Source organism: Salmo salar, chromosome ssa09 (genome assembly GCF_905237065.1).
Source record: "Salmo salar chromosome ssa09, Ssal_v3.1, whole genome shotgun sequence".
Classification (NCBI taxonomy): domain Eukaryota; kingdom Metazoa; phylum Chordata; class Actinopteri; order Salmoniformes; family Salmonidae; genus Salmo; species Salmo salar.
Window position 1 is genome coordinate 33866377 of NC_059450.1, and position 24087 is coordinate 33890463.

The following is a 24087-nucleotide window of genomic DNA, read 5'->3' on the forward strand; positions in this document are numbered from 1 at the left end:
TGAAAACAGTTATTTGCAGCCTGCCATGCCTTTACTTTAGCTAAACAACGTAGCTAACGTTACCCAAGTGCTTTAGTAGGACTTGATAAGCTTGCTGTTGTTGAGCGACAACTTCCTATTTAACCTAACTAGCCAGTTATATATGTGAAGCCGTTGCCAACTTTAACCAGGCAAACTTTTTACTAAACTTTACATCATAAATAGTATGCGACAATGAGTACATACTATGCAGTTTAAGGGTGTGCTCGTAAAATCCCTCTGGAGTGCCAGAGTGTGCTCTAGGTGTTTAAATTCAGAGTTTCGCGCTCTCGGAGCCTTCGAAGCGCACACTGGACTTTCTGGCCGATGCGTAGGGTTGAGCATTCTGAGCTCACAACGGCAGTCAAGCACCCAAGCTAAATGGTTAAAGTTGGCTAGCTTGCTAGCTACTTCCAGACACAAATGAGAGAATACCTCACTGACCATTTTACTCACCCTAGCAGAGCTAGTTAGGCTGTTTTCATGTAGTGTAGAGCGTGGGTGACCAACTGTGCTGCTTGCAACAATTTAATAACTTTTTCCCCAAAATTTACTGACACCAGTCATATCGAACGGGTTCAATTCATCAGTTATTCTACGCTCTGGCACACTCAGACAAGAGCGCTCTGGAATCCAGAGCGAATTTACAAATGCACCCTAAGTATGTAGTACACTAGTATGGGTGTTCGGATACAGCACATGATTGCATTCCGACCCCAGTGCAACTCAGTGTAAACAATTATAACTACAGGGTCGGAATCTGCTGGCTAGGGCTAGGCCTTAATGTAGGCCTATTGAAGATAATGAATGGCAAACTTTGGCCTGAAAATTCTCTAATCGAAAATCATATTACTCACACAAAATTTGATGTTGATATCACACAATCTTTTGATCGAAAATGGAAACACTGGCAAACATGTCGCAGACACTGTAATTTCTTTAATAATAGTTTCTGGGTCAAGTTTAGATCTTAAAATAGCTGCCTACTTGAACCTTTAACATAAGCGTTTGATAGTAATTTAAGAGATGTACTATGTTACTACTGGCAAAAACCTTTTCCATTTCAAAAACACAATAATAAATCATTAAATTAAATACCTCTATAAAAGCGGCGGCCATTTTGCATTTCCACACGAGACAACACAAGTAAACAAACAAAACTGGCGGACCTACTGTATTGCGGCGGACCGTGGTAGCATACATTGTGGTTTGCTGATAACACCAAGTGGTGGCAGGAATGTAATGTAGGTTATCTTTCCCAACCGTACTACTATGAGTGGATTAAGACGATGAATCGAGATCTTTCTCTGCCAATAGCCTCGATGCCGTGCACTGCGACGACTAAAAACGTGGCTCGGGCCTTGCAGGCCTAAGCACGCAAGACTTGTAACAACACACCAGCGCGTGCACAACACGATAGAAATCAATTGCGTGTGATTCCCAAGTCAACATGGTGGGCTTCTCCTCAGGCTAGAAAGAGAGGACTTGGAGCTTGCAAATTCATCTCGGTCTTTCTCGGCAGGATCGTGTGTTTTACTAAACACATGGTTTACCTTATGCACTTTTGAGCAGATCAAAATATGCGATGGTAATCGTCGATTCTTTGTATAATCCTCTAGTTATTTTTCCTTAGTTAAACTCGCATCCCCCAGCTGGAGGAAACATGCGTGCTGTAGAACAACGTCACTTAGGCACGTTCACGTCCTACTGCGCAGACTTTGCGCCATTGTGTCACATGATTCAAAACCGAGGGTGAAAATGCATGCTGTGGTGGTACCGAACCAAACGCCGCCATGGGGAGGTTTGAAACTCCCCGCTTTTTGGTAGGGGACCTTAAACAAAGACGAAGGTTGGGGTAGAAAAATAGGATCTAAGGTATGAGTTAAACATGTCGATATGGTGTGCGCATGAGCGACTGTACAGTTGTAGTGTAATGACGGACCATGCTTGTGGGCATGTTGGTTCAGGGGAAGCCACACGTGCTAGCATACCACCTTAAAATGTTCAATGCACGAATTTACCAGCAACCTTGTATTTTGTTCTGTGGTTTGGTAACGTTGCCTACTGCCTATGGATCTGTAGTTAGTCATAAGCGCCGACGACGCAAGACATTGTTTACAGCTGTAGTTACCTATCATTGTTGAGAGGAGAACAGTAGGACTAGCGGATCCATCTTGGCACGCGGTAAAGACCGCAGTAGTTACCTAGCGAGCTGATTGGCATTTACAGAATTTATAGCCACTCCTGAGTCTAACGCTGTTGGATGGGCCTGGGGATGTTCATTCATTTTGATGCAAACACAGACAGGTCTAGTCTGATTAATCAGGCTGTAATACCATATTAATTGGTATATACAGCCCGAAACTAATGCCTGCAAAATTGTGTCATGTTCCTTTCAAGCTAGATTGTTGAATAAAATTACTTTAAAAATTACTCTACCGGTTGTCTGTGTGGTTTGTCTGTTAGCTGTTTGAAATTTGAGACAAAATATCCACAGTAAAGTATTGTTTACCAGGTAGTTATATGGTTTGTATTGGCACAGAGGTAAAATTAGTTTTATATTGGATATTTGGTTCTATTCAATAGCTATAGATGGGTTAGCTGACATAAAAACAATGTGCATGTTTCAATGGAGCAGAAGTCTGAGTTGTCAAGATTATGGATAGCCAGGTGGCTAGTTTAATTTTGTTCTTGATACCATGTTTTGTTTTGACAATATGGCAAAAATGCAAGAAACAACTGTAAAGATGTATTTGAGGGACAAGTGCTCATTGTGGAAATGTTGTTTACATGTCAATATTCTATGCCATGAAAATGGTATATTCTAAATCATGGGAGGATGGAGAACAATCCACACTTTTTTTGTGTGGGGGTGGGGACTTAAAAAAACCTTTTTAAAAGGGTGGATTGTTCTCCAGCCTCCCCTGGATTATTTTCATTGTCAATAGCTATTAAACCAAGCATGCCATGGCAAAGAGAACAGAATATCCAATATGAAACTCAATCGAGAACCATATACCTACTACCAGCTCTCATTAAACAATACTTTCCTGTAGATATTGTCTCAATAGAGAAGTGGAAGGACAAACTGCACAGACAACCAGTACAGTATGTTTAAATGTAATATTATTCAATTCTGGCTTATAAGGAACATTTAAACAATTTTGCAAACATTAGTTTCGGGCTGTATATACTAATTGTGTATTGCTGCCTGATTAATCAGACTGACAGCGCATGAGATCAACACAGTAGTGGTTTTGGATGAAGGCTAAAGTTAAGAGACAGTTGCACTCAATTTGAGGCAGTTGAAATTACCTTTTGAAGTTGTGATAAGACATCTCAGTATCTGACAATTTACAATAGAACTTTCTTGACCTTCATTTATTCAGATGGGGCACATAGAAGTTAGACTGCACATGGGTTTTATTCCATGCTCACCCAAAAGGTGCAAAGAAAAATATATCATACGATCACAGACAACCAATACTTTATTTACTTACACTTCAGGTGAGAATTACATTGTAGCTTGATGCACAACTCTAAAACAACTATAAACCTGCTGGTTGGGATGTACTGGACAGAGAGAATCACAACACAAAGCACCAGCAGTCTCTGTTTAATTCTCTAGGTTGTATCTCTGGAAATAATTTTAACACAATATACAAAAAATTACATTTAAAATATTAAAACATGTCCCTTGATATCCCATACACGGAATGCTCCAAAAGCTAAATCAAGGGTGTGTGTAAGCACTTTGAACATCAGTGAACGACAAGCTCACATTTCATCAGGCTAATGTCTTAACACATATCCATATTCACTCTGGTATTTTTCTTGAATACATACACAATGTTCTGCATATATTCCTGTTTCCATAAAATCTCAATGGTATGCTTAAGCAATAAAGCATGAGGAGGTGTGGTATATTGGCCATATACCAAACCTCTGAGGTCTGCCTTATTGCTATTATAAACTGGTTACCAACATAATTAGAGCAGTAAAAATAAATGTTTTGTCATACCCATGGTATACGGTCTGCTATACCACGGGTGTCAGCCAATCCGCATTCAGTGCTCGAAACACCCAGTTTATAATTCTAAATAACTCAGTCACAATGTTAGGGGATTATTACAGTGGTGGTCCCGTGTAATGTTATTCTAAGGTTAAATGAGAATACAGATTAAGAACGTGTAGCACACTTTTGGACAGGAGATGCTTATCATAGAGATAAGGGAGTTCGTTCGCAAAGCAGCAAATACCAATGTTCAATACCTACCCGCTACAGTACAGTGTACACTAAGGACATAGGGACTGCTTTTTTAATCAAATGCTGCCTAATACTATAGAATCTTCCATTATAAAGTTCTGTTTATCAGTCAAATGTATAATTTTAAATATCAGTAGTGTTGTTCTTTGTTCAATGTAATCATAAGGCTGATTGTGTGTGTCGATGTGAAGTCCTTAGTTTAAAGTACAAAATGACACTGCAAATGACTGGCAATAAAATGGGTAGAAAGTTCATTGAGATATGCACTTCAATCCAAGTAATGCTGGTAAGTTGTTTTCAGAAACTTCACTGGAGGGCAGTAGTGAGTGACCAACCATCCACAACCAACTGGTCAGTCTGAAATCTGTAGGGCAAGGGAGGCAGCATGTTGTTCAAAATATAAATCACACATTAATGATCGTGTCTTCATATTCCTCATCCCTGACTTCTTGCTGCAAGGTATCCATTGAGGTACCCTGCCTCCCACCCTCCTCTTCAGTACAGTTGCAGTTAGGGCCAATGATGTAGCGGTAGTCTCCACCAATAGCCAGAGCTGCCCCAGAAGACACCATGAGCCAGTCTTTCTCATCCTCCTCCATTCCCACACACTGCCAGGGCATTGCTGACCACAAGGGGTCCTCCCCTGGGCCCAGTGACCCTGGCTCCCCCTCGTCACTCTCCAGGTTAACGTAGAGAAGGGCCTCCTTCATAAAATTAGGCCCTGAGGACAGGCTGGCCCATAGCCCCTCCAGCTGGTCAATCAGGTGCTGGAAACTGGGGCGGCACTTGGGAACAGGGCTCCAGCAGCTATGCATGATCTCGTAACTGGAAAAAGATTCAAACTGTCAGATCATTATTGTAAAAGTCTTCTCAATGAGGTACCAGGTTAAATACAGTAAAATATACAATTTTCTGGCACCAATGATAATTTAATTGTTTAAGTCATTTGAAAAGTATAATAGAACCCATCACGATTTGTCAATGCCTGAGTTTTTTTCTACCACATCCAGTGGATCACTCACATGTCATCTTGGCAGTCAGGTGGTTGTTTGAGCCTCTCTCCCTTGATGAGGTACTCGTAGATTTCAGAGTTCTCCACCCCAGGGTAGGGGGTCTGTCCACGTGCCATGATCTCCCACATGGTGACTCCAAATGCCCACTGGTGGGAAACAATCAGTTAACTTCTAGGGGCACTAAAGGCAACGAATTGACAGTTCCCGAAAAACATCTTATCGATGAAACAGACTTAGTGAACATCTGAGGCCACTACATGGTTTTAAAAATGCTAAAATTCAATTGACACATCTGAAAACAAAATCTGCATTTTATCTATGATGTATTGAGTTACATTACAAAACAAATGTAACCCTTTCCACAAAGCTGATTTGAAGAGGGATCCCCAACTAAAATATTGCTCTTACAGTGTCACTATAATTTTGAAAGTGATGCTATGACCACTGAGGGTGCGTCTGGTTGTACGTAACGTACCACATCACTCTGAGTAGTGTAGACATTGTCAGCAAGGCTCTCCAGTGCTATCCACTTGACAGGCAGCTTTGAGACGGATCCTTGTCTGTAGTAGTCACCACTGTAGATTTTCTTTGAAAGGCCAAAGTCTGCCACACAGACTGTCAAGTTTTCACTCAGCCTATGAATAAAGGAGTGAAGATGGTCACAATCTAACCCTGAGGCAGAACCAAGCTCTAGTAAATTCTGTTCCAGTTAAGAAATAGAGTAAAGTGACAGGCTGCGTCTTAAAATTGTGCACCGTAGCCAAATACATTTAAACTCAATTTTTCACAGTTCCTGACATTTAATCCTAGAAATAAATCCCTGTTTTAGGTCAGTTAGGATCACCACTTTATTTTAAGAATGTGAAATGTCAGAATAATAGTAGAGATAATTATTTATTTCAGCTTTAATGTCTTTCATCACATTCCCAGTGGGTCAGAAGTTTACATATAGTCAATTAGTATTTGGTAGCATTGCTTTTAAATGGTTTAACTTGGGTCAAATGTTTCAGGTAGCCTTCCACAAGCTTCCCACAATAAATTGGGTGAATTTTGGTCCATTCCTCCTGACAGAGCTGATGTAACTGAGTCAGGTTTGTAGGCCTCCTTGCTCACACACGCTTTTTCAGTTCTGCCCACAAATTCACTATAGGATTGAGGTCAGGGCCACTTCAATACCTTGACTTTGTTGTCCTTAAGCCATTTTGCCACAACTTTGGAAGTATGCTTGAGGTCATTGTCCATTTGGAAGACCCATTTGCGACCAAGCTTTAACTTCCTGACTGATGTTTTGAGATGTTGCTTCAATATATCCACATAATTTTCCTGCCTCATGATGCCATCTATTTTGTGAAGTGCACCAGTCCCTCCTGCAGCAAAGCACCCCCACAACATGATGCTGCCATCCTGTGCTTCACGGTTGGGATGGTGTTCTTCGGCTTGCAAGCATCCCCCTTTTTCCTCCAAACATAATGATGGTCATTATGGCCAAAAAGTTATATTTTTGTTTGATCATACGAGAGGACATTTCTCCAAAAAGTACGATCTTTGTCCCCATGTGCAGTTGCAAACCGTAGTCTGTTTTTTTATATGGTGGTTTTGGAGCAGTGGTTTCTTCCTTGCTGAGCAGCCTTTCAGGTTATGTCGATACAGGATTCGTTTTAATGTGGATATAGATAGTTTTGTACCAGTTTCCTCCAGCATCTTCACAAGGTCCTTTGCTGTTGTTATGGGATTGATTTGCACTTTTTGCACCAAAGTACGTTCATCCCTAGGAGACAGAACGCATCTTCTTCCTGAGCGGTATGACGGCTGCGTGGTCCCATGGCGTTTATACTTGCGTACTATTGTTTGTACAGATGAACGTGGTACCTTCAGGTGTTTGGAAATTGCTCCCAAGGATGAACCAGACTTGTGGAGGTCTACAATTTTTTTTCTGAGGTCTTGGCTGATTTCTTTTGATTTTCCCATAATGTCTTGCAAAGAGGCACTGAGTTTGAAGGTAGGCCTTGAAATACATCCACAAGTACACCTCCAATTGACTCAAATAATGTCAATTAGCCTATCAGAAGCTTCTGAAGCCATGACATCATTTTCTGGAATTTTCCAAGCTGTTTAAAGGCACAGTCAACTTAGTGTATGTAAACTTCTGACCCACTGGAATTGTGATACAGTGAATTATAAGTGAAATAATCTGCCTGTAAACAATTGTTTGAAAAATTACTTGTGTCATGCACAAACTAGATGTGCTAACCGACTTGCCAAAACTATAGTTTGTTAACAAGAAATTTGTGGAGTGGTTGAAAAACAAGTTTTAATGACTCCAACCTAAGTGTGTAAACTTCCAACTTCAACTGTACATACAGTACCAGTCAAAAGTTTGGACACCTACTCGTTCCAGGGTTTTTCTTTATTTAAACAATTTTCTACATTGTAGAATAATAGTGAAGACATCCAAACTATGAAATAACACATATGGAATCATGTAGTAACCAAAAAAGTGTTAAACAAATCAAAGTAGCCACGCCTTGATGACAGCTTTGCACACTCTTAGCAAGAGTGTGCAAATGTAGAAAATAGTAAAAATAAAGATAAACCCTTGAATGAGTAGGCGTGTCCAAACTTTTGACTGGTGCTATACATACATATCTTGGCAGCGATTACAGCCTTGAGTCTTCTTGGGTATGATGCTAAAAGCTTGGCACACCTGTATTTGGGGAGTCTCCCATTCTTCTCTGCAGATCCTCTCAAGCTCTGTCAGGTTGGATGGGGAGCATCGCTGCACAGCTATTTTCAGGTCTCTCCAGAGATGTTCCATCGGGTTCAAGTCCGGGCCCTGGCTGGGCCACTCAAGGACATTCAGAGACTTGTCCTGAAGCTACTCCTGCATTGTCTTGGCTTTGTGCTTAGGGTCGTTGTCCTGTTGGAAGGTAAACCTTCGCCCCAGTCTGAGGTCCTGAGTGCTCTGGAGTAGGTTTTCGTCAAGGTTCTCTCTGTACTTTCCTCCATTAATCTTTCCCTCAGTCCTGATTAGTCTCCCAGTCCCTACCGCTGAAAAACATCCCCAAAGCATGATGCTGCCACCACCATGCTTCACTGTAGGGACGGTGCCAGGTTTCCTCCAGATGTGAAGCTTCGCATTCAGGCCAAAGAGTTCAATCTTGGTTTCATTAGACCAGAGAATCTTGTTTCTCATGGTCTGAGAGTCTTTAGGTGCCCATTGGCAAACTCCAAGCGGGCTATCATGTGCCTTTTACTGAGGAGTGGCTTCCGTCTGGCCACTCTGCCATAAAGGCCTGATTAGTGGAGTGCTGCAGAGATGGTTGTCCTTCTGGAAGGTTCTCCCATCTCCACAGAGGAACTCTAGAGCTCTGTCAGAGTGACCATCAGGTTCTTGGTCAACTCCCTGACCATGGCCCTTCACCCCCGATTGCTCAGTTTGGCCGGGCATCCAGCTCTAGGAAGAGTCTTCGTGGTTCCAAACATCTTCAATTTACGAATGATGGAGGCCACTGTGTTCTTGGGAACCTTCAAAGCTGCAGAAATGTTTTGGTACCCTTCCCCAGATCTGTGGCTTGACACAATCCTGTCTCTGAGCGCTACGGACAGTTCCTTCAACCTCATGGCTTGGTTTTTGCTCTGACATGCACTGTCAACTGTGGGACCTTATATAGACAGGTGTGTGCCTTTCCAAATCATATCCAATGAATTGAATTTAGCAAAGGTGGACTTTAATCATCTCAAGGATTCTTCAATGGAAACAGGATGCTCAATTTCGATTCTCATAGCAAAGGGTTTGAATACTTATGCAAAAATTTCTAAAAACATGTTTTTGCTTTGTCATTATGGGGTAGTGTGTGTAGATTGCTGAATATTTTTATTTATTTAATCAATTTTAGAATAAGGCTGTAACGTAACAAAATGTGGAAAAAGTCTAGGGGGCTGAATATTTTCCGAAGGCACTGTAGATATATAAAAAAATGTTTTTAAGGAACTCAAACCGGCTTTAAACGTACTCTTGAAAGTTGTAATAGTAGAATGCACAAGGTGACATTTCGAAATTGGGTAGTGCATCATCAGTTCCTCTTGTCAGTCATTGCATACCTTAGAGAGGTGTTTATAACTTGTAAGAACTGTCCAGATCACGGGATGTTCCCCAATGCTGGAAGGGGGCCCCCCGAGTGAAAGACCCCTGCACTAGTTAACTGTTGAACTATTATTAGCATGTATTCATGTTTTCGTCATGTCACCAAAAACTTTCTACAGGCTAACCATTTTTTGGGATGAAAGGAATTATTCACTTCAACATTGTAATAGTTGGGTTTTGGTTCAGTTGCAATGAATCGAATCATGTGAATCATAATAATAATCATTTGTGAATCGCGAACAGTAATTTTTTTGGGCATCCACTGTATGGGACATTCAACTCAAGATGCTAGTCAGCCTTCAGAGTAAACACCAAGTTAGCTTAGAAACTTAACTAAAAAAGGTACATTTCCTGAAGAAAATGTGTGGGTTTGCTTCAGCTGAATAAAAAGATTTGTAGCCAACAACAGCCACTTGATCTTTGATATATTGAATGAGCGAATTATTTCAAAAGGCATAAAATGTATTTGGTTGTAATATTTTTCATCAAGGGTGGTCAACCATCCTACAGGAGAGCTAATGGGTGTACAAGGCTTTTGTTCCAGCCCCCCTCTAACAAACCACATTTTAGAGATTAGCTACCCAACTGGACCTTGATAAACTGGCTCTGATGTGTTTGAGCAGGGCTGGATCAAAAGCTTTCACCCAGTAGCTCTCCAGACTAGGGTTGACCACGTGTTTTATATAGTTGCCTAACCGGTATTTTACTTTGTGGGGGTTAAGTGCCTTTCACAACAACAGGAGATAGTACATGTGATCAGAGAGCAGCCTCCCAGTGTTGATACCACATTACGCATATTTTTCATACGTACATAGACACCGCCAATTGTTGTTCATGGAAATTTGGTTAAACGTCATGGAGAAGTCTTGGAAAGGTTATGATATTCCATCTGTCAAAATGTGTATGAACCCTGCTATTTAGTGCACTAGTTTTGACCAGGGCCCATAGGGCTCTGATAAAAAGTAGTGCCCTTTATAGGGAATAGGGTGGCATTTGAGATGGAGTCACTGTCTACTCTGCTGGTAATTCACTCACATGCAGTTGCGTGCAGCCAGATCCCTGTGTATGATGCTTTTGTTGCTCAGGTACTCCATTCCACGAGCGATGTCCAACATAAACTGAATGAGCATCTGCAGTGACACTGTCTGTGTGAGGGAGAGACCGCAACATTACTTTGTTAAAATATGATTTGAAGATAAGCATCAATTAGAAAGTGTCCTGGGAAAAAAATATTTGACCCCACACTAAGACTCGTCTTTCCAGTACAGTCTATAACAGGAAATTATGGAATGATTTAAAACATGCATCTAAACTGACAACTAACCTTGAATGTAAGATAATGTCTAGATGCATATATTTTATAGTGGAGATCAAGTTTATAAATTGCCTGGATGGGCTGATGAGACAGTGGATGGAACAGAGTAAATAGGCATTTTAACGTCACTGGTGGGAATGATGGAATAGACACCAGCTGGAATACGGTTTTAATCAATCAGAATTCAGGATTAGACCCACCCGTTGTATAAAGTTACTGTTAGTGTTACTGTTTGTATCAATATACACTCAGTGGCCAGTTTATTAGGTAAACCACCCTGTTCACAAAAATGGTGCTCTCCTACAGACAGTGGGTCACGTGGCCGTGATTTGCTATATAAAAGTAAGCAGACAGGCATTCAGTTACTGTTCGATTGAACATTAGAATGGGCAAAACAAGTGACCTACGTGTGGTATGTTTGTCGGTGACAGGCGTGTCGTCCTGGGCTTTTCATGCACGACAGTGTTTTAGGTTTACCAAGAATGGTGCAAGAGAGAAAAAACACCCAGTCAGTGGCAGTCCTGTGAGCTAAAACAGCTCATTGATGAGAGAGGTTGAAGGAGAATGGCAAGAATTGTGCAAGCTAACAGGCGGGCCACAAACAGGCAAATAACGGGGCAGTACAACAGTGGTGTGCAGAACGGCATCTTGGAACACACAACTTGTCGGTCCTTGTCACAGATGGGCTATTGCAGCAGACGACCATACCGGGTTCCACTCCTATCAGCTAAAAACAAGAAGAAGCGGCTAAAATGGGAAGGCAATCACCAACACTGGACAACTGATGAGTGGAAAAAGATTGCCTTGTCCGATGAATCCCAGTTCCTGATGGCAGAGTCAGGATTTGGCGTTAGCAGCATGAGTCCCTGGCCTCATCTTTCCTGGTGTCAATGGTACAGGCTGTTGGTGTAATGGTGTGGTGAATGTTTTCCTGGCACACGTTAGGTCCCTTGATACCAATTGAGCAACGTTTCTATGCCCTGAAGAATTTAGGCTGTTCTGGAGGAAAAGGGGTCCCACCCAGTACTAGATGGGTATACCTAATAAACTGTGTTTGTGTCCCTGTATTGGGTATCTATTTTAGTATGGATAAAATGTATAGGTGACACTCACAAAGGGCTCATCTCCAAGGCGGGACATGAGCAGAAAGGTGTGAAGATCCCCATGCTTCATGAAGGGCAGGATAACCATGGGGATGGGCAACCGTTGCTGAGGCCGCCTGTGCAAACTCACTCCTAGAGAATAAAAATATATTCAATCAACAACTCAGCAGAACAAGTCAGTCGAAGCCAGGACCAGCTCCAGGCATAAGCGACATAAGTGGTCGCTTAGGGCCGCAGGCTGCTAAACCCCCCCCTTTCGTTTTTAGGAACTCACTAATGAGAGTAAGATTAGTAGAATACACCAGGTGCAATTTAAAAATGTGGTTGTGCATCAGCAGTTTTTCTTGTTATGTCAGTTACTGACAGTCACTCAATTAGCCATGTCAACTAACAATTTTTAGATGAGTAGTTTGTCTAGCCAGCTATCATGGCCGAATACTGACAGAGCATTCGCCCAGGGACCCTGACCTCCAGGTTGCCCCCATTGATTTTGTTTGTCATTTTCACTCATATCATATTAGATATCCACCCCATGGCAAAATGAGTAGAATTGCATGAAACTCATTATAAAATGTAAATAAATAAAAATGTCAGGCCATTGTAAAATCTGTAGAATTGCAGTTAACTTCATTTAAAACTGCAACGTTTTCTCTATACCCCTTGGCAAAATGTGCAGAATTGGAGGAAATTAACTTAAAGCGTAATATGTTTTACTCTCCACGTCAAGAGGGGGGACACAAATGTTTTGCCGTGAGGTGGGGGCCCCCCCAACCAAATCTCGCTTAGGGCCTCCATAAGGCTAGGTGGTCAAAGCACATTGATTGATGGGCAACTCTTAAAACACTCAGTTTCTGATCCTAAGTAGCCTACTTGTTGTTGTGGTTGTATTATATGTGCAAGCTGTTAGTATTTGAAATCTGGCAATGCCTTTCTTAATTGCCCCTAAGGATATAAATAAAGTTAGATTTAATTGAAGTGAGTCGACGGAAGTAAAATGTGTCTTCACTAACCAATGAGCTGGATGACATTGGGATGGTGGAAGTCCTTCATGTAAGCAGCCTCTTTCAGGCACTGCTCAATATCACATGATGAGTTGATATCCGCTGATGTAAAAAGGACAGAGAACATAACAATAATCATAACTTCCAAGGACTTATTAGTTCACATTATACAGCTACAATTATCATGTGTTTCAATGTAATATCCACTAATATCCACTGACACACTCATAAGAACAGGGGTGTTAACCCCGGTATCATGGCTAAATTCCCATCGTGGCCATCTAATCATCCCCCTCATTCCTAATTGGTATACATCACTCCTCACCTCTCCATATGATAGCTGATGTATGGTGAGCATTCTGGCACCAAAATGGTCGCCATGCATCACCCAGGTGGGTGGTGGATGAGGGGAGTTTCCCCCTACTATGTAAAGTGCTTTGAGTTCCTACGTTGGTAGAAAAGCGCTATATAAATCTGATAAATTATTATTATATAAGAGGCTGTTAAAATGTAAAGTCTAAAGTCTCACTTTTTAGCACCTTCACTGCAACCTTCTGTTGTACATTGCTGTCCTCCATCTTTAGGAAGGCCTCACGCACTGAGCCAAATTCACCTAAACAGACACAGATACATCACTGGCACGTTACTCCTCAAACAACTCAACATATTCCAAAATATAATACAGACATTGTCTGTGTTGTTATTTAGCAATACACAGTTATGGTTATAGGCCATGCCAGACTTTTGTAAATGCTCTCTATTTCAAATCAAATCTTTTCACATGCTTCGTAAACAGGTGTAGACCAACAGTGAAATGCTTGCCCTTCCCAACAATGCAGAGAGAAAAAATAGAAAGTGAAAAATTATAATAATGAGGAATAAATAGAAAAATAACCAGGAATAAATACACAGTAACTTGGTTATATACACTGGTTACCAGTACCAAGTCCATGTGCAAGGGTCGGCGGTAGCTGAGGTAGATATGTACTATACAGTGCATTCGGAAAGTATTCAGACCCATTGACTTTTTCCACTTTGTTACGTTACAGCCTTATTCTGAAATGGATTACATTTTTCCCCCTCAATCTACACAAAATACCCCACAATGACAAAGCAAAAACAGGTTTTTAGAAATTGTTGCAAATGTATTCAAAATAAACTTATTTACATAAATATTCAGACCCTTTGCTATGAGACTTGAAATTGAGCTCAGGTGCATCCTGTTTCCATTGATCATCCTTTCTACAACTTGATTGGAGTCCACCTGTGGTAAATTTAATTGATTGGACATGATTTGAAAAGGCACACACCTGTCTATATAAGGTCCCACAGTTGACAGTGCATGTCAGAGCAAAAACCAAGTCATGAGGTCGAAGGAATTGTCCGTAGAGCTCCGAGACAGGATTGTGTCGAGGCACAGATCTGGGGAAGGGTACCAAAAACATTTTGATTGCAGCATTGAAGGTCCCCAAGAACACAGTAGCCTCCATCATTCTTAAATTGAATAAGTTTGGAACCACCAAGACTCTTCATAGAGCTGGCCACCCGGCCATACTGAGCAATCGGGGGAGAAGGGCCTTGGTCAGGGAGGTGACCAAGAACCCAATGGTCACTCTGACAGAGCTCTAGAGTTCCTCTGTGGAGATGGGAGAACCTTCCAGAAGGACAACCATTTCTGCAGCACCACCAATCAGGCCTGTATGGTACAGTAGCCAGACGGAAGCCACTCGTCAGTAAAAGGCACATGACAGCCTGCTTGGAGTTTGCCAAAAGGCACCTAAAGACTCTCAGACCATGAGAAACAAGATTCGCTGGCCTGATGAACTCTTTGGCCTGAATGTCAAGCGTCACATCTGGAGGAATCCTGGCACCGTCCCTACAGTGAAGCATGGTGGTGGAAGCAACATGCTGTGGGGATGTTTTTCAGCGGCAGGGACTTGGAGATTAGTCAGGATCGAGGGAAAGATGAACGGAGCAAAGTACAGAGAGATCCTTGATGAAAACCTGCTCCAGTGCTCAGGACCTCAGACTGGGGCGAAGGTTCAGCTTCCAACAAGACAACGATCCTAAGCACACAGCCAAGACCACGCAGGAGTGGCTTCGGGCCCATGCTGAATATCTTCAGCCTGCTGAGAGGGAAGAGGCATTGCCGTGCCCTCTTAACAACTGTGTTGATGTGCGTGGACCAAGTTCCTTTGTGATATGGACAACGAGGAACTTGAAGCTCTCGTCATGTTCCACAACAGCCCTGTCGATGTGGATGGAGGCGTGCTCAGCCCTCCTTTTCCTGTAGCTCCTTTGTCTTGCTGACGTTGAGGGAGAGGTTGATGTCCTGGCACTTGTCTCTGACACCCTCCCTGTAGTCTGTCTCATCGTTGTCGATGATCAGGCCTACCACCATCGTGTCTTCTGCAAACTTAATGATGGTGTTGGAACACGCACCCCTGAGGGGCCCCTGTGTTTAGGGTCAGCGTGGCAGATGTGTTGTTGCCTACCCTCACCACCTGGGTGCGGTCTGTCAGGAAGGCCATTATTCAGTTGCAGAGTGAAGTGTTTAGTCCCAGGGTGCTTAGCTTAGTGATGAGCTTGAACACTGAGCTGTAGTCAATGAACAGCATTCTCACGTAGGTGTTCCTTTTGTCCAGGTGGGAAAGGGCTGTGTGGAGTGCAATAGAGATTGCATAATCTGTGGATCTGTTGGGGCGGTATGCGAATTGGAGTGGGTCCAGTGTGTCTGGGATAATGGTGTTCATATGAGCCATGACCAGCCTTTCAAACCATTTCATGGCTACAGACGTGAGTGCTACAAGTTAGTAGTCATTTAGGCAGGTTACTTTGGTGTTCTTGGGCACAGGGACTATGGTGGTCTGCTTAAAACATGTTGGTATTACAGACTTGGACAGGGAGAGGTTGATAATGTCGGTGAAGACACTTGCCATTTGGTCTGTGCATGCTCTGAGTACTTGTCCTGGTAATCCGGATGGCCCTGTGAATGTTAACCTGTTTAAAGGTCATACATCGGCTACGGAGAGGGTGATCACCGTCGTCTGGAATAGCTGATGCACTCATGCATAGTTCAGTGTTCCTAGCCTCGATGCGCACATAGAACGTATTTAGCTGGACTGGTAGGCTCGCGTCACTCGACAGCTCGCAGCTGGGTTTCTCTTTGCAATCCTTGATAGTTTGCAAGCTCTGCTACATACGACGAACGTCAGAGCTAGTGTAGTAAGACTCAATCTTGATCCTGTATTGACACTTTGTCTGTTTGATGGTTCGTCAAAGGGCATAGCGAGATTTCTTATAAGCGTCCGGATTAGTGTCCCACTCATTGAAAGTGACAGCTTTAGCTCAGTGCAGATGTTTCCTGTAATCTGTTGTTTCTGGTTGGGAAATGTACGCATGGTCACTGTGGGTGTGAGGGTATTATATTACTGCTAGATATTACTACACTGTTGGAGCTAGAAAACAAGCATTTCGCTGCACCTGCAATAACATCTGTAAATCTATGTACGCGACCAATAAACTGATTTGATTTTGCACATTGCAGCATCAAACAATACATTGTAAAGGTTTTCTATCTAAATGTACTTTATCTGTTGAGCACAGCTAAGTGAAAATAACAGAGGATGTCCCACCAACCTTTTCCCAAGATGTGTCCGAGGGTCAGTAGCCTTTCTGGGATCAGAACGTCTTGAAGCTTGGCCTTTAGATCGTCGTTGATACCCAAGCTGTCCACTGGTGGAAGACAGAGATACAATTCCTTATTCACAACCCAGGTCCACTACAGTACGGGTCAATAGAGGCACCTTTTTGCCTATGTAGTGGGCCCAAAAGGTTCTGGTCAAAAGTAGTGCACTATATAGGGAATAGTGTGCCATTTAGGATGCAACCCGCACTGTAGTGCTTGTGCCCTATGTGTCAATAGAGAAACATTTATTTGTGGAGTCTACGAGCCAAACATGACTGACTTTACTTACAGGTGGATTCTGGGAGCTCAGAGCAGGTCCTGTTGAATGACCTGGCTGCAGTGAAGGAGACCGTGCTCTCAGTCCCCGGTGGCTTGAACACAGACCTGCAAGGACAAGCAGAGCCCTGTTATCCCATCTTTATGTTGGTGTTGTAACCTTGTAGATACATTGCCCCTGTGTTCAAATACTTTTAAAATGCATCCTTCCTCCCTTCCTAGAGATATTCCACCGATCAGACCAAAACATTGTTGAAGGGAATCTGATCCAATCATGTCAGCTCAGAAGAAAAAAGTGAAGAAGGATGCTGTCAAAGTATTCAAACAATGCCTCGGATTCTGGTATATAATGCAGAAAAATCTGCCTGTATGTGAAGGGGGTGGTGCGCTGCTTTCAGCCCATATAAATCCTTCTCACCCAAAAAATGTCTACAGATATATACAGTATGAATGGCTGTATTCTAGTAGAGAGAGACAATCATAGCCTACCCAAACTGTGTTTCCTTCCCTCTGCGGTGCACTAGGACTGTCAGGAGAAGCCCTACCATGGTGGCCACCAGCAGGCCCAGCAACAGACCCACCCACATATGGCCTCTCTGAGTCTGGGCTGCCACTGCTTTGTGGAACATAAACACACACACAGTATAACAAACTAGCTTTACATACAACACAAAGCCGTGTCACCTTCAAATTTGGAGCATAGGTTTCAAAACAACTAGACTACTAGTGGATAGTGACAGAGGACATAATAGTGACAGAGGGACAAATAGTGGATAGTGACGGAGGCCGTTTTTAGACTCGACAGTTCATACAGATTGTATTCTGATCATAGAGTTATGATAATGGAATTCCCGTATACGTCTACACCTACATTTAAATGTGTCCGGATTCCCTTTTTCTAGCTTATATTGAAATGCCAGTATGCAAACGGTGGAAAAGGCTAAATTTGATAACACAACAACTTGATGGCAGTAGCCATCTACTATAGCTAACTAACCTCTGTAGCCAGCCAGCAAAGCTAAAGGGATTGCAAACAGGTTAGCATAACCCTAGCCAAACATATATTTTTTCCCTAATTAGCTAGCATTTATGAAGCCAGGAAACACGTTCCTCACATGCTAGGAATGTATTTTCTCCAATGTTTAATGAAGAAAATGGTGCCTTTCGCTTCCAAAACACAAGTTTTCAGGAGACTTGTGTTGGTGAAGTGCTGATGATGTTTCCCACTGTATGCACTTTCTGTAGCCTGATTGCGTCCAGACTGAGGAGAAATCCACCCGCAATGTGTCCCTGACCACCTGAAGTGGTCAGCCAGAACACAATCCGACCACAATGTGACTTGTTTGTCTTTTCAATGCGATCTTCATATTTTGATAGTAGAAGTCGCATGTAAGTGTCAAGTGTACACAGCCAGCGGTGACAGAGGGACTGATAGTGGCTGAGTGACAGAAGGGCTCACTGACCTGAGGCGGGCATGACCAGTACGGGCTGGCTCCAGGGCCCACAGCCGGCCACTGTACACGCCGACACCTGGAAGGTGGCGTTGAAGAAACGACCTCCACCAGACAGGTGGGCCATATTCTCTTTAAAGAGCAACGCCTCCTGGAACACAACAACCAAAACGTATGTCAATGTGTGTTCTATTAAGACATATTGCTTTGAGTTTAAGAAACTTAAAAACAAAGCTTCCATTGCAAATTAGATCCAAGTAAGTGCTAGCCTTTTATCACAGAGACACACATTATGCTTTGGCACCACAGGAACAAAATATGAATGTGACCTTTTAATTAATAATTTTTTTATTCTCTCCATTATGAGAGAAGATTACATTGAAGACCATGCAAGATGACTTGGAATACATTTTGCAGATTAATTTGGTGTTACAATTTCAGCAACACAAATGCTCATGATCTTTAAGGGCACTGTGTCACTGAAGTCTCATAACGTTAGATGTTGCTGTTTACCTTTTGAGTTAATCCTTATATAGTACCTTCAGAAAGTATTAAATCAGTGTCCCCGCCGCGGGACGGTTGAGCTAATGTGATTAGCATGAGGTTGTAAGTAACAAGAACATTTCCCAGGACGTCTGCCCATATCTGATATGGGTAGAAATCTTAAATTGTTGTTAATCTAACCACACTGTCCAATTTACAGTAGCTATTACAGTGAAAGAATACCGTGCTATTGTTTGAGGAGAGTGCACAATTATGAACTTGAAAATGTATTAATAAACCAATTAGGCACATTTGGGCCATCTTGATACAACATTTTGAACAGATATACAATGGTTCATTGGATCAGTCTAAAACTTTGCACATACACTGCCATCTAGTGGCCAAAATCTAAATTGTGCCTGGGCTGGAATAATACATTATGGCATTTCTCTTGCATTTCAAAGATGGTACAAAAAACAAAAATATGTTTCTTTGTATTATCTTTCACCAGATCTAATGTGTTATATTCTTCTACATTAAGTTCAAACTTCAAAGTTTTTCCCTTTCAAATGGTATCAAGAATATGCATATCCTTGCTTCTGAGCTACAGGCAGTTAGATTTGGGTATATCATTTTAGGCGAAAATTGAAAAAAAAAGGGTCCGATCCTTATTAATACCCCTTGACTTATTTCATATTTTGGTTGTGTTACAGCCTGAATTCAAACATGTTCCTCGAATTTTGATTTTTTTTGTTGAAAATTAAATACATAAATATCTAATTTACATAAGTGTTCACATCCCTGAGTCAATAGTTTGTAGAAGCACCTTTGGCAGCGATTACAGCTGTGAGTCTTCCTGGGTAAGTCTCTAAGAGCTTTCCACACCTGGATTGTGCAACATTTGCTCGTTATTCTTTAAGCACTGTCAATCATTGCTAGACAACCATTTTCAGGTCTTGCCATATATTTAAAGTAGATTTAAATCAAAACTGTAACTCGGCAACTCAGGAACATTCCCATTCTTGGTAAGAAACTCCAGTGTAGATTTGGCCTTGTGTTTTAGATTATTGTCCTGCTGAAAGGTGAATTAATCTCCCAGTGTCTGGTGGAAAGCAGGCTGAAGTAGGTTTTCCTCTAGGATTTAGCCTGTGCTTAGCTCCATTACATTTATTTTATATCCTAATAAACTGCCCAGTTCTTAACGATTACAATCATATAAGATACGCTTGAAAATATGGAGAGTGGTACTCAGTAATGTGTTGTATTTGCCCCAAATATAACACTTTGTATTCAGGAGGAAAAGTGAATTGCTTTGCCACATTTTTTATCAATATTACTTTAATGCCTTGTTGCAAACTAGATGCTTGTTTTGGAATATTTGTATTGTGTACAGACTTCCTTATTTTCACTCTGTCAATTAGGTTAGTATTGTGGAGTAACTATAATGTTGTTGATCCATCTTCAATTCTCCTATCACAGCCATTAATAAACTGTAATAAATGTTTTGGCATCATGGTGAAATCCCTGAGTGGTTTCTTTCCTCTCCAGCAATTGAGTTAGGAAGGACGCTTGTATCTTTGTAGTGACTGGGTGTATTGATACACCATCCAAAGTGTAGTTAATAACTTCACCATGCTCAAAGGGATATTCAATGTCTTCTTTATTATTTTTTTTTAACCCATCTACCAATAGGTGCCCTTATCCCTGGTCTTTGTGGTAATTGTATGTGTGGGGTACAGAGATGAGGTAGTCATTCAAATATCATGACATGGAGTGAGTCCATGCAACTTATGTGACTTGTTAAGCACATTTCTACTCCTGAACGTATTTAGTGTTGCCATAATAAAAGGGTTGAATACTTATTGATACAAGACATTTCAGCTTTATTTTTAATGAATGTGTAACATTTTCAAAAATGTATTTCCACTTTGACATTATGGGGTACTGTGTGTCTAGGCCAGTGACAATACATCTTGGTGTGAATACTTTCTGGAGGCACTGTATGGTCATTATACAATTCTAGTGGCCAAGAAAAAGAACACATGTAGCTAGCTCAAAGGGTTTAGATATTTCACCTGAACACCTGACAGATTGGGAGTCATAGAAAGGAGAGTAAAAATACTTTTGAACCATTTTCTATAGCAATGTCCATATTAAAAACAACTAAACCCCTAGTATGGCCATAGCAACTTCTGGTATGAACATAGGATTGTGAACGTAGTCATTCTGTAATGTACCACATTCCATAATAACAGAAACATAGGGATTGTAATGAATAAGAAGTAGTAGATTGTTGACAGCAGCTGAAGACTGGTGTCGGTTGGCTGTGGTTATTATATGCTTCACTGACCAATGTCTACCGTGACTGAGAATTTGGCATATTAAATTACTGAAATGTGCATTGATCTGCACAGCCAGAGACTATTTTCTTCCTGCAGCTTTGCTACCATCTGAGGTGTATACTAGATTTCTTGAGTGTGTACAGGTGTATGGGTCTGAACCTGTCCCTCTCCTCCCAGGTTCCACTGGACTTTGTAGGCCATCAGTTTCCCCTGCAGCTCCTTGTCGTCCAAGCTCGCCCAGTTTAGGGACAGCTGCTGTTCAGTTAGTTCAAAGGTCAGGTTCCGGGGGGCAGCAGAGGGCACTAGGAAGAAAGAAGACACAGGGACAATGTCATGACAATACTTTACATTTCATCAAAGAACAATAAGGGGTTGCCATTGTATATGTCCATGCTGTGATCACTCCCTTGGTCCTAATCCTTAAAAACGTTAACAGATCTAAAGGGTCTGGATAGGTATAAGCAGTATTGCTTCCACATCTGCAAACATTTGGACATTTATTTATTCATCGCTGCTACAGATTGTCTTTAAAAAAAAACATTATTTTATTTAACTTAGTCCTGCATGTTGGAGCTCGGAGCCTAAGATTTTCATTGTACCCTCCAATCACACCTGCAACCCTGTACATGTGACTATTAAACACACTGAATCGGATATAAGGTAAAGGGCCAAGATTAAGGTATACTTCGGGATTTTGGCAATGAGGCCCTTTATCTACTCCAGCAGTCAGATGAACTCGTGGATTAAAAAAAATGTATGTCTCTGTGTCCAGTATGAAGGAAGTTCGAGGTAGTTTTGCGAGCCAATGCTAACTAGCTTTAGCGCAATGACTAAGTTTATGGGTATTTACTGGAAATCTATGGATATCTGCTATCATGCTAGTAGATATCCATAGACTTCCAGTCATTGCTAGTTAGCAATAGCTTGCGAAACTACTTCTAACTTCCTTCATACTGCACACAGAGACATAAAAATGGTATCCACAAGTTCATCTGACTCTGGGGAAGTAGATAATCCTGAAGCAAATTGAGGCCGGCTTCAGGTCACCCTAAAATGAGACCCAATCATTCCTGCAGTGGCCTCCTTGACCAGTGTGTGTCGACAATGAGACAACAGGGTTTAGTTCAGCACTGCAGCACATTGATATGGATTGAGGGCATGCACAATGGTTCATTGTACAAGTGGGACTGGAATCCACTGGCCTGTGTCCAGCACTGGCAGTTTACAAACATACAAACAAGGTCGCCACCAGAAACCCCCACTCCACTGCTCCCCTCAGACTAGCTCCCATGATCACCTCTAAACTCAGCCGCCTGTACCACTTATCTTTACAACCCTCATTTAAAACTGCATATCAACTTAGACCGTATCCTATATGAACATTATGGGGTGGATTCCCAGACAAAGATTAAGCTAATGCTAGTCCTAGACTAAAAAGACAACTCAATAGAATCTCCTTCAAATTCTTTTTGGTCCAGGATTAGGGTTAATCTGTGTCCGCTTAACCACCTCTAAATGTTTCATGTTTACTTTGACAGAGTAACAACTTTGAAAGGTTGTCCGTGGGACTGTGAGACACAGAGGGCCACAAACACAGAGATTCATTATGTTCCCATTGTGAAAAGGTTGCTACTCGCCATACTGTTGCATGGATCGTCACATGCTATTGATGTCCAGCTGGTGATGTGAGTGCAGTTGGTAGAAAATGACAACAACAAAAACAACTGTTGATGAACAAAAGGACTAAGTCCCAAATGGCACTACTTTTGACCAGGGCACATAGGAATAGGGTGCCATTTGGAACTCAGCCCTGTTCAGCCCCAGATATGTCATCATCTATTCTAGTGACTGGATGCACACCTGCTTCTGGTGTCTGAAAGTCCAGCCATCCAGAGAACGGGGATGTCCCCACCTCATTGTCACAGCACACTCTAACGCTGTAGTTGGAGTAGCAGCTCAGCCCACTGAGGATCTGTTGGAACGGTGGAACCTTCACACGCTGGTCTCGAACTTCCACCTTCCTCCCAGAGTTCTTAGACATCTGTAAAAGGTATGAAGGAAGTTAGCGGTAGTTTAGCATTAGCTGGCAAAACTACCTCTAAATTCCTTCATACTGCACACAGAGACATAAGAATGGTATCCATGAGTCCATCTGACTCTGGGGAAGTAGATAAAGGGCCTCGTTGCCAAAATCTCAAAGTATCTCTTTAAAAATGGTCATGTTTCCATTGCCAAATTCTTTCATTCCAATATTGAAACCGAGGTCTAAATACTCAGGGTGTCTCATTTTAAAAGAACGGGTATGTGGTTTTCATTATCTCAGTCTAGGCCAAACATTCATCCAAGGCTTTAATGGAATTCTGATGGTTGTCACTCCCATCTTAAAGTAGCACTGACAACATCCACCACATTTAGTAATAACAACTAATTTATCCACTGCATATTATGGTAGCTTTATTGAAAATCTAAATGTAAGAATTAGGTCAAGGGGTTCTTTGTTATATGAATTTAGTACTGACATAGGACATCTCAGTCATGTTGGTTCAGTCTTAGTTACTGTACCTGGATGGTGCAGGCTGACAGGTCAGAGTGTCCAGTGAAGCCAGGGCTCCAGGCCAGCGTGACATTGTCCTCCACCATGTGGACCACCTGCACACCTTTAGGGGCTGCTGGGAGGACTGCAGTCAATAAAATAAGGGTTTTAGATTTACAAACATCCAACTCTGAACAGAAGCTGGACTAGAGGCCGATAAGCCTAGATAAATTACAACAGCATACTGTAACGTGCATTGGTCTTCATCAGGCAGCGTATTCTAATCTGAAAAAATGACTTAGTCACACTCATGATTCATGAATTTCTCACCTTTAATGTGCACAGTGCCTGTTCGAGATACTGAGATACCTCTGGCATTCTTGGCTTCACAGTAGAACTTGATGCTGTTATTAACACCTACAGGGAACAGAGGAGGGAGACATGGTGCACTCA

General features: G+C 41.9%; 2 protein-coding genes across 10 annotated transcripts in view; both read right to left on the reverse strand.

The window, feature by feature from the left end:
- LOC106611247 (MAX gene-associated protein) overlaps nt 1-2181 on the reverse strand; it is a 35229-nt gene extending 33048 nt beyond the window's left edge. For 4 of the 8 annotated variants that reach the window (XM_014211257.2, XM_014211258.2, XM_014211250.2 and 1 more), the window contains exon 1: nt 1192-1711. The gene's annotated coding sequence lies outside the window, so the exon portion shown is untranslated. Of the gene's footprint in view, nt 1-1116; nt 1716-2149 lie in introns of those variants that run through there. The other 4 variants (XM_014211255.2, XM_014211253.2, XM_014211252.2 and 1 more) reach the window with 4 other exon arrangements.
- A 1307-nt stretch (nt 2182-3488) lies between these two features.
- LOC106611249 (tyrosine-protein kinase receptor TYRO3) overlaps nt 3489-24087 on the reverse strand; it is a 31895-nt gene continuing 11296 nt past the window's right edge. The window contains exons 5-19 of one of the 2 annotated variants that reach the window (XM_014211260.2): nt 23965-24051; nt 23664-23779; nt 22962-23142; nt 21261-21403; nt 18289-18427; nt 17315-17438; nt 16839-16933; nt 16501-16596; nt 13391-13474; nt 12871-12963; nt 11871-11992; nt 10478-10587; nt 5774-5933; nt 5308-5444; nt 3489-5110 (exon numbers count right to left, since the gene is read on the reverse strand). In XM_014211260.2, coding sequence (XP_014066735.1) covers nt 4690-5110; nt 5308-5444; nt 5774-5933; nt 10478-10587; nt 11871-11992; nt 12871-12963; nt 13391-13474; nt 16501-16596; nt 16839-16933; nt 17315-17438; nt 18289-18427; nt 21261-21403; nt 22962-23142; nt 23664-23779; nt 23965-24051 — 2108 coding nt within the window. In that variant the 3' untranslated portion in view covers nt 3489-4689. Of the gene's footprint in view, nt 5111-5307; nt 5445-5773; nt 5934-10477; nt 10588-11870; nt 11993-12870; nt 12964-13390; nt 13475-16500; nt 16597-16838; nt 16934-17314; nt 17442-18288; nt 18428-21260; nt 21404-22961; nt 23143-23663; nt 23780-23964; nt 24052-24087 lie in introns of both variants that reach the window. The other variant, XM_014211259.2, reaches the window with a different exon arrangement.